Here is a 12,735-nt window from a genome sequence, read left to right as displayed (position 1 = left end):
CCAGGGAGCTTATCAGCCGCCAGCTCTGAGGGCTCAGGATGCTCCGGCAGGGCCGCCCTGTCTCCCTCCTCGGGCCTGGATCGCAAGTTGAGCCGACTCAGCACACGTCACGAGGTTGCCATTAAACAGCAGCAAGCAAAGGCACTTGGATTTCCACATTGTCGGTTACAAGGTTGGGAGGCCATGTTTCTCCTAAAGCTCCAGTGAAACTGCCTCGGAATTTGTGGTCAGGGCCTCCCAATGGCAGAACTCAGAGCAGACGGCCTCTCCAGCAGGACTGTAAAGCACAGCTGAGAAATCAGGTCCTGCTGAGTGGGGGAATGGTTTCTTTCTAATGAAACCCAGAGGGTAGGGGGCAGGGGAGCAGTCAGTGGCAATCTGAGAAGAAAGAATAAGCTGATAAAAATTAAAGGGGAATGGGGAAGTACGAGAAACTGGCTACAAGGTAGGAAGCAAGGAAGCTGGCTACCTACTGGTGAAATCACTGATGTATTTACCGCAGAACTTCCCAAACGATTCATGCTGAGGCTGGATTTGGTTCTAAATCTGCTGTAGCAGGTAACATAATGAGAGCCATCCTGTCCTTGTAACTGGAACATTCTCTTTCCACATGACACTTCTGTCCTGGCCCAGTGTCCTACACAATATGTGAGGTTCCTCTGACCCCAGGTAGGGCTGGGGCATCTTGGGTGGGAGTGCAGGTGCTGCTTTGCCTACCTGGTGGCCACTCTCCTCCTTACTAACAGAAACCCAATTTTCTTCCTCTGCCTTGTGTTGGCCATGACCTTCAGAGAACCAGGGCCCATCCCCGGCCCTAGGAAGCAGATTCTGACTAGCAAACCAACACGACTGTCTTCCTTTCCTGACATAACTCTAGCCAACAAGGGGAGACCAGTGAGGGAGGCCCTGTGGAGGTTTGATTGGTCTTTAAAAGAGACAAAGTACAGAAGTATCTCTTTTACTGCGGGTAGACGCCATCGAGTGTGATTCCAGGATGCTAGGGATGATGGCAGTCGCCACTGGAATGTGAAGGAACCAGTTTAAAAGACAAGCCAAAGTGCTGGGGAAGGCAGAGTGGCAAGTTAGAAAGAACTCAGGTCCTTGACAGCCTCAGGAACAGAGACAGCCAACCCTGGACCTGCCCCACCTCCAGACGGCGTGCCGTGCATGTCGGGTAAGCGCCCTATGGTCAGGCCATGTTGGTCGGGGCATTCTGGTCGCTGGGAGCCGGAACCATCCCAGCACACACAGCAAGACGGCATGAGAGAGGCCTGCTCCGTCTGTGCATTCCCTAATGGTCCACCTTCCAAGCGTAGCTGCACGGCTGGAATACTGAGGTGCGGATTCCCCTCCGGCCCTGTGAGGGCAACTGGTTTTGCCAGCTCCGAACTTTTTCTGCCAGCAGCTACCGTTTGCTTTAGAGGACTCTCCTACTCCACGTGGACAGAAGTAAGGCGTAGGCGAGAACTTTATTTATTTTTTATCCTCACCAGAGGACATTTTTTCATTGCTTTGAGAGAGAGAGAAAAACACTGATGCGAGAAACATCAACTGGTTGCCTTCTCATACGTGCCCTGACTGGGGATCAACTTGCGTCCTGGATGTGTGTGCTATCTGGGAATTGAACCCGTGACCTCCCGGTCTACAGGGCGACGCTCCAACTGAGCCGCACCAGCCAGGGCAAGTGGGGGAGAACTTTGAACATAAGTTCTGGCGCTCGGCCAGGACCACCACCACCACCCAGGGTGGTCACGTGACCCAGGCAGAGCTAGCCTGAGCCCTCCTCCAAGATTAATGCAGGATGATTGGAAGAAAAAAGCCTTCTGCCTGCTGGGACTACACACTGAGAGAGCCAGATACTCTGAGCAGGAGTGCTCATCTTTCCTGCACGTGGGGAGCGTCAGTCAGTAGGCAGTGCGTGACCAAGACACAAGCACGGCCCCAAGGACACTCTCTGAGCACATAGACCAAGCTGTGCCCGAAGCCCTGGGCGTCTCGGGCACCTGAGCCAATAAAGCCTGATACTGGGGTACTCTGAGTTATATTTCTCCCATTTTCTCACAAGTAGAAGCGCCCCAACTGAAACAAACACTAACTGCCTCACCCCCTCTTCTTGAATCCCCTTCTTGGTGTATTCTTCTTTCCCAGGCCTCTCTTGTTTCCCTACTTCTTTTGTCTACAGTCAGCTTCCCACCTCTGAGCAAATCGACCAGAGGGGACCGGCCCTCCGGTGGGTCGGGGCTGGGTTATAGGACCCTTCTGTGTCGTGTCCTCAGAACAGCCTTCAGAGGGAGGCAGCCTCGTACAGCCCTACAGCTGGCACGGGCATTCCCACCACACTCCCCTGAGTCTCCCGGTCCTCCCTCCCTTGCCGATCACTGCCATGATGCCATTTCCAAGCCTGGATGGTGACGCTGCGGATGCCTTTTAGATCTGGAAAAGCAGCCCTGGCAGGTGTGGCTCAGTGGGGTGGGCGTCGCCCTGCAAGCCAAAAGGTCACCCGCTGGATTCCCTGTCCGGGCACACGCCTGGGTTGTGGGCCAGGTTCCCAGCTGGGGGCCTGCAAGAGGCAGCCGACTGGTGTTTCTCTTGCACATCTTTCCCCCTCCCTCCCCGTCTCTAAAAATAAATATAATCTTCGGGAAAAAAATCTGGAAAAGCAGGTCTAAGCATTCCACTTACTGGACGGCGCTGCCTGGCATGTTCTCACATGTGAACAGGCGGGGTGCTCCGCACAAAGTCACCAAGTTAAAGGTGGGCAGTGCAAGGCAGGCAAGGCCGTCAGGCAGAGCTACGCTGCTAGTCACACACGCAGACACACATCTGTGTACACATCGAACATAAATTACACGCTCTCTGTAATAACACCCGTGTCAGCCTTGTAGTGGGTGCCTAGTCGGGGCAGAGCAATGCCTCCACATCGGAGGGGTGTGCCCTGTTCTGAGAAAACCTGATACGCCTAAGCCCTGCCTTACAAAACGGGTACAACGAGGGGCAAACATGCACACCATAAAAAGGTTCTTCTCGAGAAAAGGATCCACTACGAACGAGGTCCCACCGAAACGCCTGGGCTCCCCTGCGTTCAGAAAGGACTTGCTTTGTACAAGGCTTTATCAGCACCATCAGCTGCACAGACCAAGCAGCCACAGCTAAACTGAAATTGTTGTTGTTATATAATGCGATAAACAAAACAAGGTGATTTAATTTACATCACTGTTACCGACTTTCTGTGTGGAATAAAGATGACAGATAGCACCAAATGTCATCGTGTCAGTGAAGGAAGGCATCTGACTCAGGGGCAAGCAAGGCATTTCCCTTCTAACAGGGTTTTACTGTAAAAATGGGGTATTTATTGTCACTGCAAAAGGAAAACCAACTCCAAAGTAGTATCCCCCCTTTCCTGATTCATATGAAGTTTTTTCTTAAATTTTAAAAATTGATTTTAGATAGGAAGGGAGGAGAGAGAAACACTGATTTTTGATGTTCCACTTACTTATGCATTCTCATATGTGCCCTGACAGGGGATCGAACCCACCACCTTGGCATACAAAGCCGACACTCTAGCCAACTGAGCTACCTGGCCAGGGTCATATAAAGTTTTAAAAGACTGAACAGTAGTAATAATCGCAGGTAACATTATGTAGTTCTTACTACGTAACCGCTCTAACTTTTTGGCAGCCACTAGCACACTTCATCCTCTCAATGACCTCCTGTGTAGCTGCTATTATCATCATCCCTGCTTCCCAGACGAGTAAACAGTGACGCCGCACAAGGTCAGGAGGCAGCAACTGGTAGGGCTGAGACCAAGCGCTGCAGCGGTCTGGACCCAGGGCCATGCTCCTCACTCACACTCTGCTGCCCGCCTGGCCCGGCAGTCATGTGCAGGGTGGCAACCCGTAGAGGGGAGCCGTGGGAATGGATGCTCCTAAGTCTACTGCCAGCAAGTTCAGGCACACAGTGCTGAGGACCTGAGTGGGCAGTGAAATAGAAAAGAAGAAGGAAAGAAGAAAGGATGGCAATTAAAAGTAGGCACAAGGGAGGTTTCTGCAGAGCTAGCCTGTTTCTCGATTTGGGTGCTGGTTATACGAGTGTGCTAGGTTTGTGAAAAGTTATCAAGCTGTACCTTTTATATACATATTTTCATGAAAGAAAAGTTTAAAAATGGAAGGATGGATTAAGAAGATTTTGGTAATATTATGAATGCCTTTTGCCCTTGTCTATTTTCCAAATGTTCCAGAATATCCAAGAGAGGCACCCTAGAGCTCAGAGGCCGTGTTCCCCAGTGCAATCACCCATGTGGATGACTTGCAAACCTCACCTCCTAGCCTGAGACACTCAGCAGCCCAGAAGTAAGCTGAGTTATAGGCAACACGGCATCATGGTTCAGAGGATGGCATTAAGAGCTATACTGCCTGGTCCCGACTGGTATGGCTCAGTGGACTGGGTGTCATTCTGCAAACCAAAAGGTGGCGGCTTGATTCCCAGTCAGTGTGCATGCCTGAGTTGTGGGCCAGGTCCCTCCCAGTGGGGGGGGTTGAGAGGTAACCAATCGATGTTTCTCTCACATCGATGTTTCACTTCCTCTGTTTCTCCCTCCCTTCCCCTCTCTCTAAAAATAAACAAATAAAATCTTAGAGAGAGAGCACGTGTATGCGCTACACTCCCTGGGCTAAAATTTTGCCTTTGCACCTACTAGGTGTGTAACCTTGAACATGCTATTTCACACCTCTCTGTATTAACTTGCTTTCTGCAACTGTGAAGCTGCTATAACACAGGCTAAGTCCCAGGGCTTCACCACACACTAGCTGAGCACTCGCAACTGTGCCTGGCTCGTAGAACACACTAAATGTTGGCTCCTGCCCTTGGCATTTAGGCCCCCAGCCATGGTCTCCTCTCCCACATCAGTTATTACACACTTTTTTTTTATCATTTCCCTATTATTGAGATAATTTACTACTAGTCCCTGCTATGTTCTAAAAAGAATTTAAGGTGAATCTGTTTTAGCTGTTATTCAAGTGGTGCAGTCATATTACAGACAATCTGGAACACAGAAAGTAAGCACTATACTTTTAGGGGTGCAGCCAACCTGCCACTACCGTGAAATGCTTCAAGTGACCTGCAGGCACGAATTAGAGCTATCACATCAGAGCCACCATGAAAGGGCCGTCGGTGAAGAAAGGACCAGAGAACACACATCAGTCAATGGACACTCACAAAACAGCCTCACCTTTTCATCTGGAAAGTCTGGAAGGCTGGAAGGGGACAGCACAATGAGTACCAATGTGCCCTTCACCCAGATTCACCAGTTGTCAACATTTTACCGCACTGGCTTTCTCCCCTCTCTCTCTCTCCACACACACTTTCTTTTGCTGAACTGTCAGAAAATGAAGTTGTAGACATCGTGTCACTGCATTCATAAACACTTCAGCTTGTATCTCCTAAGAATAAGGACATTATCATATACAACCCTAACACCATACATATCACACCCAAGGAATTTCACAGTTGCAAAACACAATCAACTATCTAATATACACTCTGCATTTATATTTTTCCAGTTGTCCTAAAAATGACCTTAGTTTTCAATTTAGGATCCAATCAAGGATCATACATGCATTCAAACTGTCATTTTTCCTTTAATTCAGGGGGGCCCTTACCCCTTGACTGTATCTTTCAGAGCACCGACATTTTTTAAAGAGTCCAGGCAACTGTTTTACCATCTGGATCTGTGTGTTTGCTCAGGATTTAATTCAGGTGAAACATTTTTGTAAAAGTGCTACATAGTTGATATTTTCTACATGGTTGATATTTTGTACTTCACACTACAACACAGTTACATAATAATAATCTGTCCCATTATTGGTGTTGCTACATTTGATCATTTTGTTAAAGTGATATCCACCCAAATCTTTTCATTGAAAAGGAATTCTTTTTCTCTTTGTAGTAAGTAATCTGTGGATGGATCCTTTGAGTCCTTGTGAATACCTTGTTCCCCAACAATCTTTTAATCCAATGGTCACAGCATCTGTTGATAATCTGCCTGAATTGGTGATCACAGTAGTACTGCAAAATGGTCATTAGTGATCTTTATGGTGTGGGTGAAATGAGCCCTTACGAATCAAATACTACTTTTCACTCCCCTACATTATTATTTTATAACTATAATATCAGAACTATGTCAGAAGTTCACCCGCTTGACCCCACCTGCCTGTGACTCACAACCCCCGTCCATCTCACATTCCTCTGATCTCTGTCCACCTGAGCAAGTACATTAAGTAGAAACAAACATAAATGCACTGGTTTAGGCAGTGGGCAAGGAGATACTTGTCTATACAAGCAAGAGGTTGTTGCCCAGTATGCAGAGCCCTTTTTCCTACAGGAGATCAAATTCCATATAAAAAAAAGTCTACTTTGCCCTGACCAGTGTGGTGTAGTTGGCTGGGTGTTATTCCACAAAGCACAGAGTCACCAGTCCAATTCCCACTCAGGGCACATGCCTGGGTTGTGGGTTCAGTCCCCAGTCGGGGCATGTAGAGAGGCTACCGATAGATGTTTCTCTTTCACATCAATGTTTCTCTCCCTCTCTTTCTCCCTTCCTTCTCCACTCTCCAAAAAAAAAAAAAATAAAAGCAAATTTAAAAAGTTTCTTTTTAAAGAAAAGTCTATTTTTCCAAAGACAGTTCTACATCGAAGTCAGCTCCAGGCATCCCAAAAAGGGAGAGGAGGGACAAAGTGTTCAGGCAGCAGACACTTGGCACGATTTTGAAAGATTCTTCAAACCACACTAGGATAACTCCAACTCAAATGCACCGGCTGTTCCAGGCAGCCTGCTTCGCCTGACCCTGTGAATAGTACTTCTTCCTGGTCAACAGCTCCTTAGCGCCGAAACACCATCCCCAGACCAGCTGTATTAGAATCCCTTGGGAGACTGTTTTAGAAACAGATGCCCGGGTCCCACCTCCGATCAACTGAATCAGAACCCTGCAGAGGACTCTGGGAATGTGTGTTGATAAGCCCCCCAGGGGAATCTCATGAGCAGCCAGGCTTGGGAACTGCTGCTGAGAAAAGACCACTGTGGCCTCCAAAACAAAACTACCCCATATACACACTTGGCGGCAGGAGTTAGTATCGGCCCCATTACGTGACAGCCACCCTGCCAACAACTGACTCCCAGGGGTCTACAAGGAGGGCAGAGGAGTTCAACCCAGAAGCTCTGTTGAACCCCCCAAATTTATAACCTACTAGAGACTGGAAAAAAGTCACTGTACTTAAGAGAAGCTGCCAGATCTTCAGTTCTCCAAATTTAGTCTCTACCAGAAGCATCTGAGAACATCAGCCCCAAAGATTCTGAGCCAGAGGTCTCCTGTGGGACTCAGCAATGTGTGTGCAGCCAACACTCCCGGTGCTTCTGATGCAGGGGCCTGTGGACCACGCTTTGAGAGACCCTGGCCTCCATGCTGCTCTGCCCTTACCTATAAGCAATCAAAGAGTAATAGAGCTGGGTAAAGTTTCTTGGCCTGTTTTTGAAGCTACTTACCAAAACAAAGAAACAAAATCTGAGGTCACGGGGAAATGCTGCTGAGCAATCAGCCACACAAAAACATTCAGATGATATGAAAACCTTCATAAAAGGTACAAAATTTCACTCCAGCGTTCCATCCCACTGAGGGGCTAAGGCAGGCTGAGACAGGGGTGCGAGACCAAGGTTCCCAGCGCAAAGCCCCACTTCAGGTTCCACACCAGCAGGTTCCAGGGGGCAATGCGGGCAGGGGGATCATCCCCTGGAGGGCACTTGAATCAAACAACGTTTCAGACTTTTAAGGTCCTGCCTGATTCCAGCTTTTCCTTCACACTGTGAGGGAACAAGCTCCTGGCAATTCTTTCTCTCTGCCCCACCCTCCACTATTAACCCAAGCCTTAGTCAAGATTAACATGTGTACTTGCGGCCCCAGAAACTTAAGATGATTTAGGCCACTGACAGCAGGCAGCAAAGACAGTGCTAATTATGGAAAATGGGGCAGAGCCAGTCATTCTACACCAAGTCGGCCTCTGCCTCACTGGGAACCAGAGGCACGGCTGGCAGACCGTGACTGGGGCTCAGGGTGTCAGAGCAGCAGCATGGACTCTGCCTGCCGCCAGAGGTCACGGTGACATACCCTTCCCTTCCCTGGCCCAGGTAGCTTTCCATCCCCAAACACCAGGCAAAACAAGCCACCCTCAAGGTACAAATGGGGTGCAGTACTCCCAGGCAAGGTCCCTCCTCAGACATGAAGACATCCGTGTGAGTTCCCAAAGCCAACCAAACTCATGACAACAAAGCCACTGCACCAGCAGGCTCGCGGGGATCTTACCTGACTGGAACACGTATCTGGCCAAGCCCTGCATGAGCTCTGCCGGCCAGGTAGGGGGGGCGGACTCCCCTGTTTCTCTCTTCAGACGAAATGTCAACTCGAAGCCAAAACCACTAGGGCCGTCTGTTCCTGTAAATCTGAAAGAAATAAAAAGCAAATGTTTTTAGTTCAACCACCTCAGAAAAAAGAAAAACACTGTTTTAAAAGTCTCCCTTATTCTTGGTGGCCTTAGCATCCAAACCCATAATGAGACGAATCTCCCAGTGTGTGAACCTCGAGGGGAAAAGGACCTCAACAGCCTGGAAGGAGCCAGAACTCTAGTCTCACCCTCCGGCCAGTTACAGTACTGGTATATGACCTTGGCCCAGCCAATCACATTCCCCTGCTGGCCCTCCGAATTACAAGTTCCACATCTTGCGGCTCTGGAACATTCCTTTCTGTGTGATTGAGGGCCCATTACTGAAAATCTGCCTTATGCTGGCTCCATATTTTTTCAAGCTGTTAATGAGCACCTACTAGTTTGCCAGGGATACAAGACCTGCTGTATGCTCTGTGAGGATGAGAGCCTTTCTCTGCTCCCACCTCCCCCTGGGACCACAAGGGTGCGGGCCTTGGGCTGGACTGTCTGGCCTCCAAACTCAGCATCTGCAGACAGGTCCCAGGGCAGACTCCAAATACTGGGAGGGCCTGTACTCCTCCTGAAACCCACACCCCTTGTGCCGTCATCAGTCCGCACATGTGGTTCCCGAAATCTGGCACCTTCTGTGCACTCTTCAATCGCTGGAAACTTCAGGCAGCAAAGTTTGCCCTTCCTTCCCATCCCCAGGTAGCCCAGAACGGTGGGAGCTCCTGCCTCCGCAGCCACACTCATCAGTGACAATGAGGCAGAGAATGCCTGCCTCCCTGTCTGCTGGGAAACGCTCAGGAGCCCCGAGACTCCAGGGAAGTCCCTGAGATGGACTTCTGCCAGAGAGGAAAGCAGTAATGGATTGGAGGGCAAGGCCTGGCGAGGGGGTGACACGCCGCCTCCCCAGGTGAGAGAAGCAACAGGGAGAGCTCCTGAGAGCACAGGAGGCCTGCCAGCATGGGGAGGGTTAAAAGTGAAACTGCGCTCACGATATAATTTTCAGTAATTACATCTTGTACAAACATGAGCCACAATGATTATACACGTGTAAGCTCCTCAGCATACACATACAAACCATAAACTAAGATGACAGCCCACACCTCCTTGCCAGCCAAGCTACTGGAACAGGCGGTCGGAAGGGAGAATTCTTACGCGATGCTGATGCAATCAGTGCCCAGCCTGGGATTCCACGTGGCATCTTTCCTTCTTCATCCTCCTCCTCCCCATCATCATCATCACCACCCACAAGAGGCCTGGCCCAGAGATGAAACAGAAAGATACTCAAAGTCTCAGAAGCTCTGACACCAGTCCTCGTCCTGGTGCACACCTGGGTGGACTCGGGCTTCCTGCATGTGTGTGGTGGGGAGATCACTTCTTGTAGCTGAGTTCTCTAAGGACCGAAAAGGAATCCATCCCCAAAGTCACCATAACCATACCCAATTATATTCACAGGGGCGCCCACAGTCTGGGTTTCCTCTGAGCATCTGACAGTGTGGGAACCAAAGTCCATTTTGAGGGCACACACCCAGAATTCTAGAGAACACGCTAGAAGATGGTTAGCAGGACAGTGTAAGCTACCGTCTTTCCTTGCTGAACTACCCTGTTTGGGGGCAATCCCATGTAGGGAAGTTGAGAGAATAGCTACTAAGCAAACTGAGGCTAGAAGAGCTGTCTCCCCGGGGGCTGCAGGTATGACAGGAGTGTGAAAAGCTGGGAAAATGCAAGACTGGGAGTTAAAACTCTGCAAAAGGAGATGGGTCACTAGGTCAAAGGGAAGAGTTCAAGCAGCCACCCGTTAGAGGCAGCTTTGTAAAATGTATTAGACTATATCTCCAGGGCTTTCATCTAGGGCCAAGATAAATACATGATTTCTAACCAGAAAAACTTGAGAAGCACACTGAAAGAAACGTGTTCCTTGGGATGCGCAATGGGGGGAACCCTGGGATGAGAGGGAAAAAAATCACATGCATCTAAGCAGCACCACCTCTCGAAGGAGGGCTGGACACACATGCACATGCACATATGTGTGTGCACACACACGGGTACGCGCACACACACACACGTGTGTACCATCTGCCTCCACACAGGGTGCTTTCCAGGCCAGCTCTGTGGTGGGCAGGCTGGCCCTATAGGACTCCGCTGGGAGGGGCAGGCCCAGCCAGATGGTCCCCACCTGTGTGTGATTACCACCCACCAGGCTAGCTGGACGAAACCTCTGAAAACCCTGGAACGTGAGCTTGGAAAGGCCCTGCCTCAGGATAAACACACAGCCTGGAGCCCATCAGGTCGCTTTTTCAAAGCAGACTGCCCAGGCAATAGCCAAGTGACGAGGCCATTCAGTCTTTAAAAGTCCCCTGCAGCGGCCTGGCTTGGTCTGGACTTCCTCAACGTGAGAGCTGCCCCAGCTGAAGTGTTTTTGTCCGACCAGAGGATGGAGCCCCTCCTAGGGAGCAGCTGTCTCTCCCATTTCCCAAGAAAGGAAAACACAAGAGGAAATTGGCCTGTGTGGCAGAGGGTGGGATCTGGGTCAGAGCAAAGAATTTTTTACACAGGGGCTGCTAAAATACTGGCTGGTGGAAAGGGGGCCAATGGGATTTCTTCCAATAGGAATTAAAAAAAGAATACATTACAAATCCTCCCCAGCCTGGTAGGGAGGGGGTGAGGGGTTCTAGCTGTCTTGTTGCAGAAGGATGAATGAGATGGCCTCTCAAAATTGTTTCCAGCTCAAGAACTTCTGGCCCTGCTCACTGAGGTGCCCAGGGGAGAGGCTGGCTCTGTCCCAGCAGTTCGGTGAGCCTAGGAATGGCCGTGACAGCCTTAAGAGTAACACCAAACCCACGGACAGGAAGAACACGTGCCTTAAGGTTTGTATCAAAGCCTCTGATTAGGAAGGTATCACTCAGTCTTCAGGAGGCCAAAATGACCACTAACTTCAAGCAGAGGTTGAACAGGAAAGAGTTTTCTGGAGAAACCACAATAGCTAGGGTAGGCAGAAAGGGCTGACCTATAAGTTGGCATCTCGTGCTAACACCATTAACTATTAGGGAAATTCAAATCAAAACCACAATGAGGTACCATTTCATATGCTCTAAAATGGCTAAAATAGAAGACAGACAATAATAAATGTTGACGGGGCCGTAGAGAAAATAAACGCTCATACACTGCTGGTAGGAATGTAAAACGGTGGAGCTGCTTTGTAAAGCAGTTGGGCAGGACCCCGAAGAGTTAAACACAGAGGTACCATATGATCCAACAGTTCCACTCCTAGGTATACACCCAAGAGGACTGAAAACGCATGCTCACACAAAAACTTGTATGCTAATGTTCCTAAAAGTATTGATGACAGCTAAGAAGTGGAAGCAACCCAGCATCAGCAGTGGATAACTGGATAAATGAAATGTAGCACATTCATACAATGGAACAAATGAGAATGATGTCCTTACACATGCTACGACATGGATGAATCTTGAACACATTATGCTGAGTGAATGAAGCCAGATACACACTGTGTGATTCCACTGATATGGAATGTGCTGAATAGCCAAATGCATAAAGACGGAGGGTAGACTTATGGCTTCCATGGACTAGGGGGAGGAAAGAATGGGGAGTGACTGCTAAGGGGTCAAGTGTTTCTTTTGGGGGCGATTGAAATGTTCTGGAATTAAATAGTGATGATGTCTGCACAACCTTGTGAATATACTAAAAAACACTAAACTGTACACTTTAAAATGGTAAATTTCATGGTATGTGAATTATATCTTAAAAAAAAAAAGCTGGCATCTCAGGGACACCTAAATGCTCAGAGGGGCAAGGCCCGCCATACCAAGTAAGCACTTCCTTACCTGGTTCTGTCTGCTAATAACACTTTGATAAACAAACGATGAGCACCTGCTAAGTTTGAGGCCTCGGACTAAGGACTTTTCTTATGTCATAGCATTTAATTTTCTAACATCTTTATGCCTCAGCCACTTAAATAATATATGAAAAAAATTTGACAGAATTTAAGTAATACTCTGTAAGTCACATGGCAAGCAAGTGATGGAACTTAAACTTGGGGTCCGCCTGACTCCAAAGCCCATCTTCTTATTATCGTGTGACTTCAGGCAACTTATTTAACCTCTCTGTGCCTCTGTTTCCTCATCTGCAAAATGGGGATAATAATAGTAACAACTATTTGGAGTTATTATGAGGATTAAATGTTTAAAAACTCGGACACTGTAAGCATTATATCACTAACATTAAGTGAAAGAAGCCAGT

The 12,735-nt window shown here is 48.7% G+C and overlaps 1 protein-coding gene across 2 annotated transcripts in view; it reads right to left on the bottom strand.

Annotated features, from left to right (window-relative positions):
- Positions 1-12,735, bottom strand: part of SUFU (SUFU negative regulator of hedgehog signaling) — a 95,236-nt gene that overhangs the window by 57,740 nt on the left and 24,761 nt on the right. For both annotated transcript variants that reach the window (XM_045854212.1, XM_045854213.1), the window contains exon 3: positions 8,352-8,488. In XM_045854212.1, coding sequence (XP_045710168.1) covers positions 8,352-8,488 — 137 coding nt within the window. The remainder of the gene's footprint in view (positions 1-8,351; positions 8,489-12,735) is intronic.

Source organism: Phyllostomus hastatus, unplaced genomic scaffold (genome assembly GCF_019186645.2).
Source record: "Phyllostomus hastatus isolate PE091 unplaced genomic scaffold, TTU_PhHast_1.1 phas_scaffold_1066, whole genome shotgun sequence".
In the NCBI taxonomy this organism is placed as follows: domain Eukaryota; kingdom Metazoa; phylum Chordata; class Mammalia; order Chiroptera; family Phyllostomidae; genus Phyllostomus; species Phyllostomus hastatus.
The sequence above is the reverse complement of the archived record's forward strand: the minus strand, read 5'-3'. Positions and strand labels throughout refer to the sequence as shown.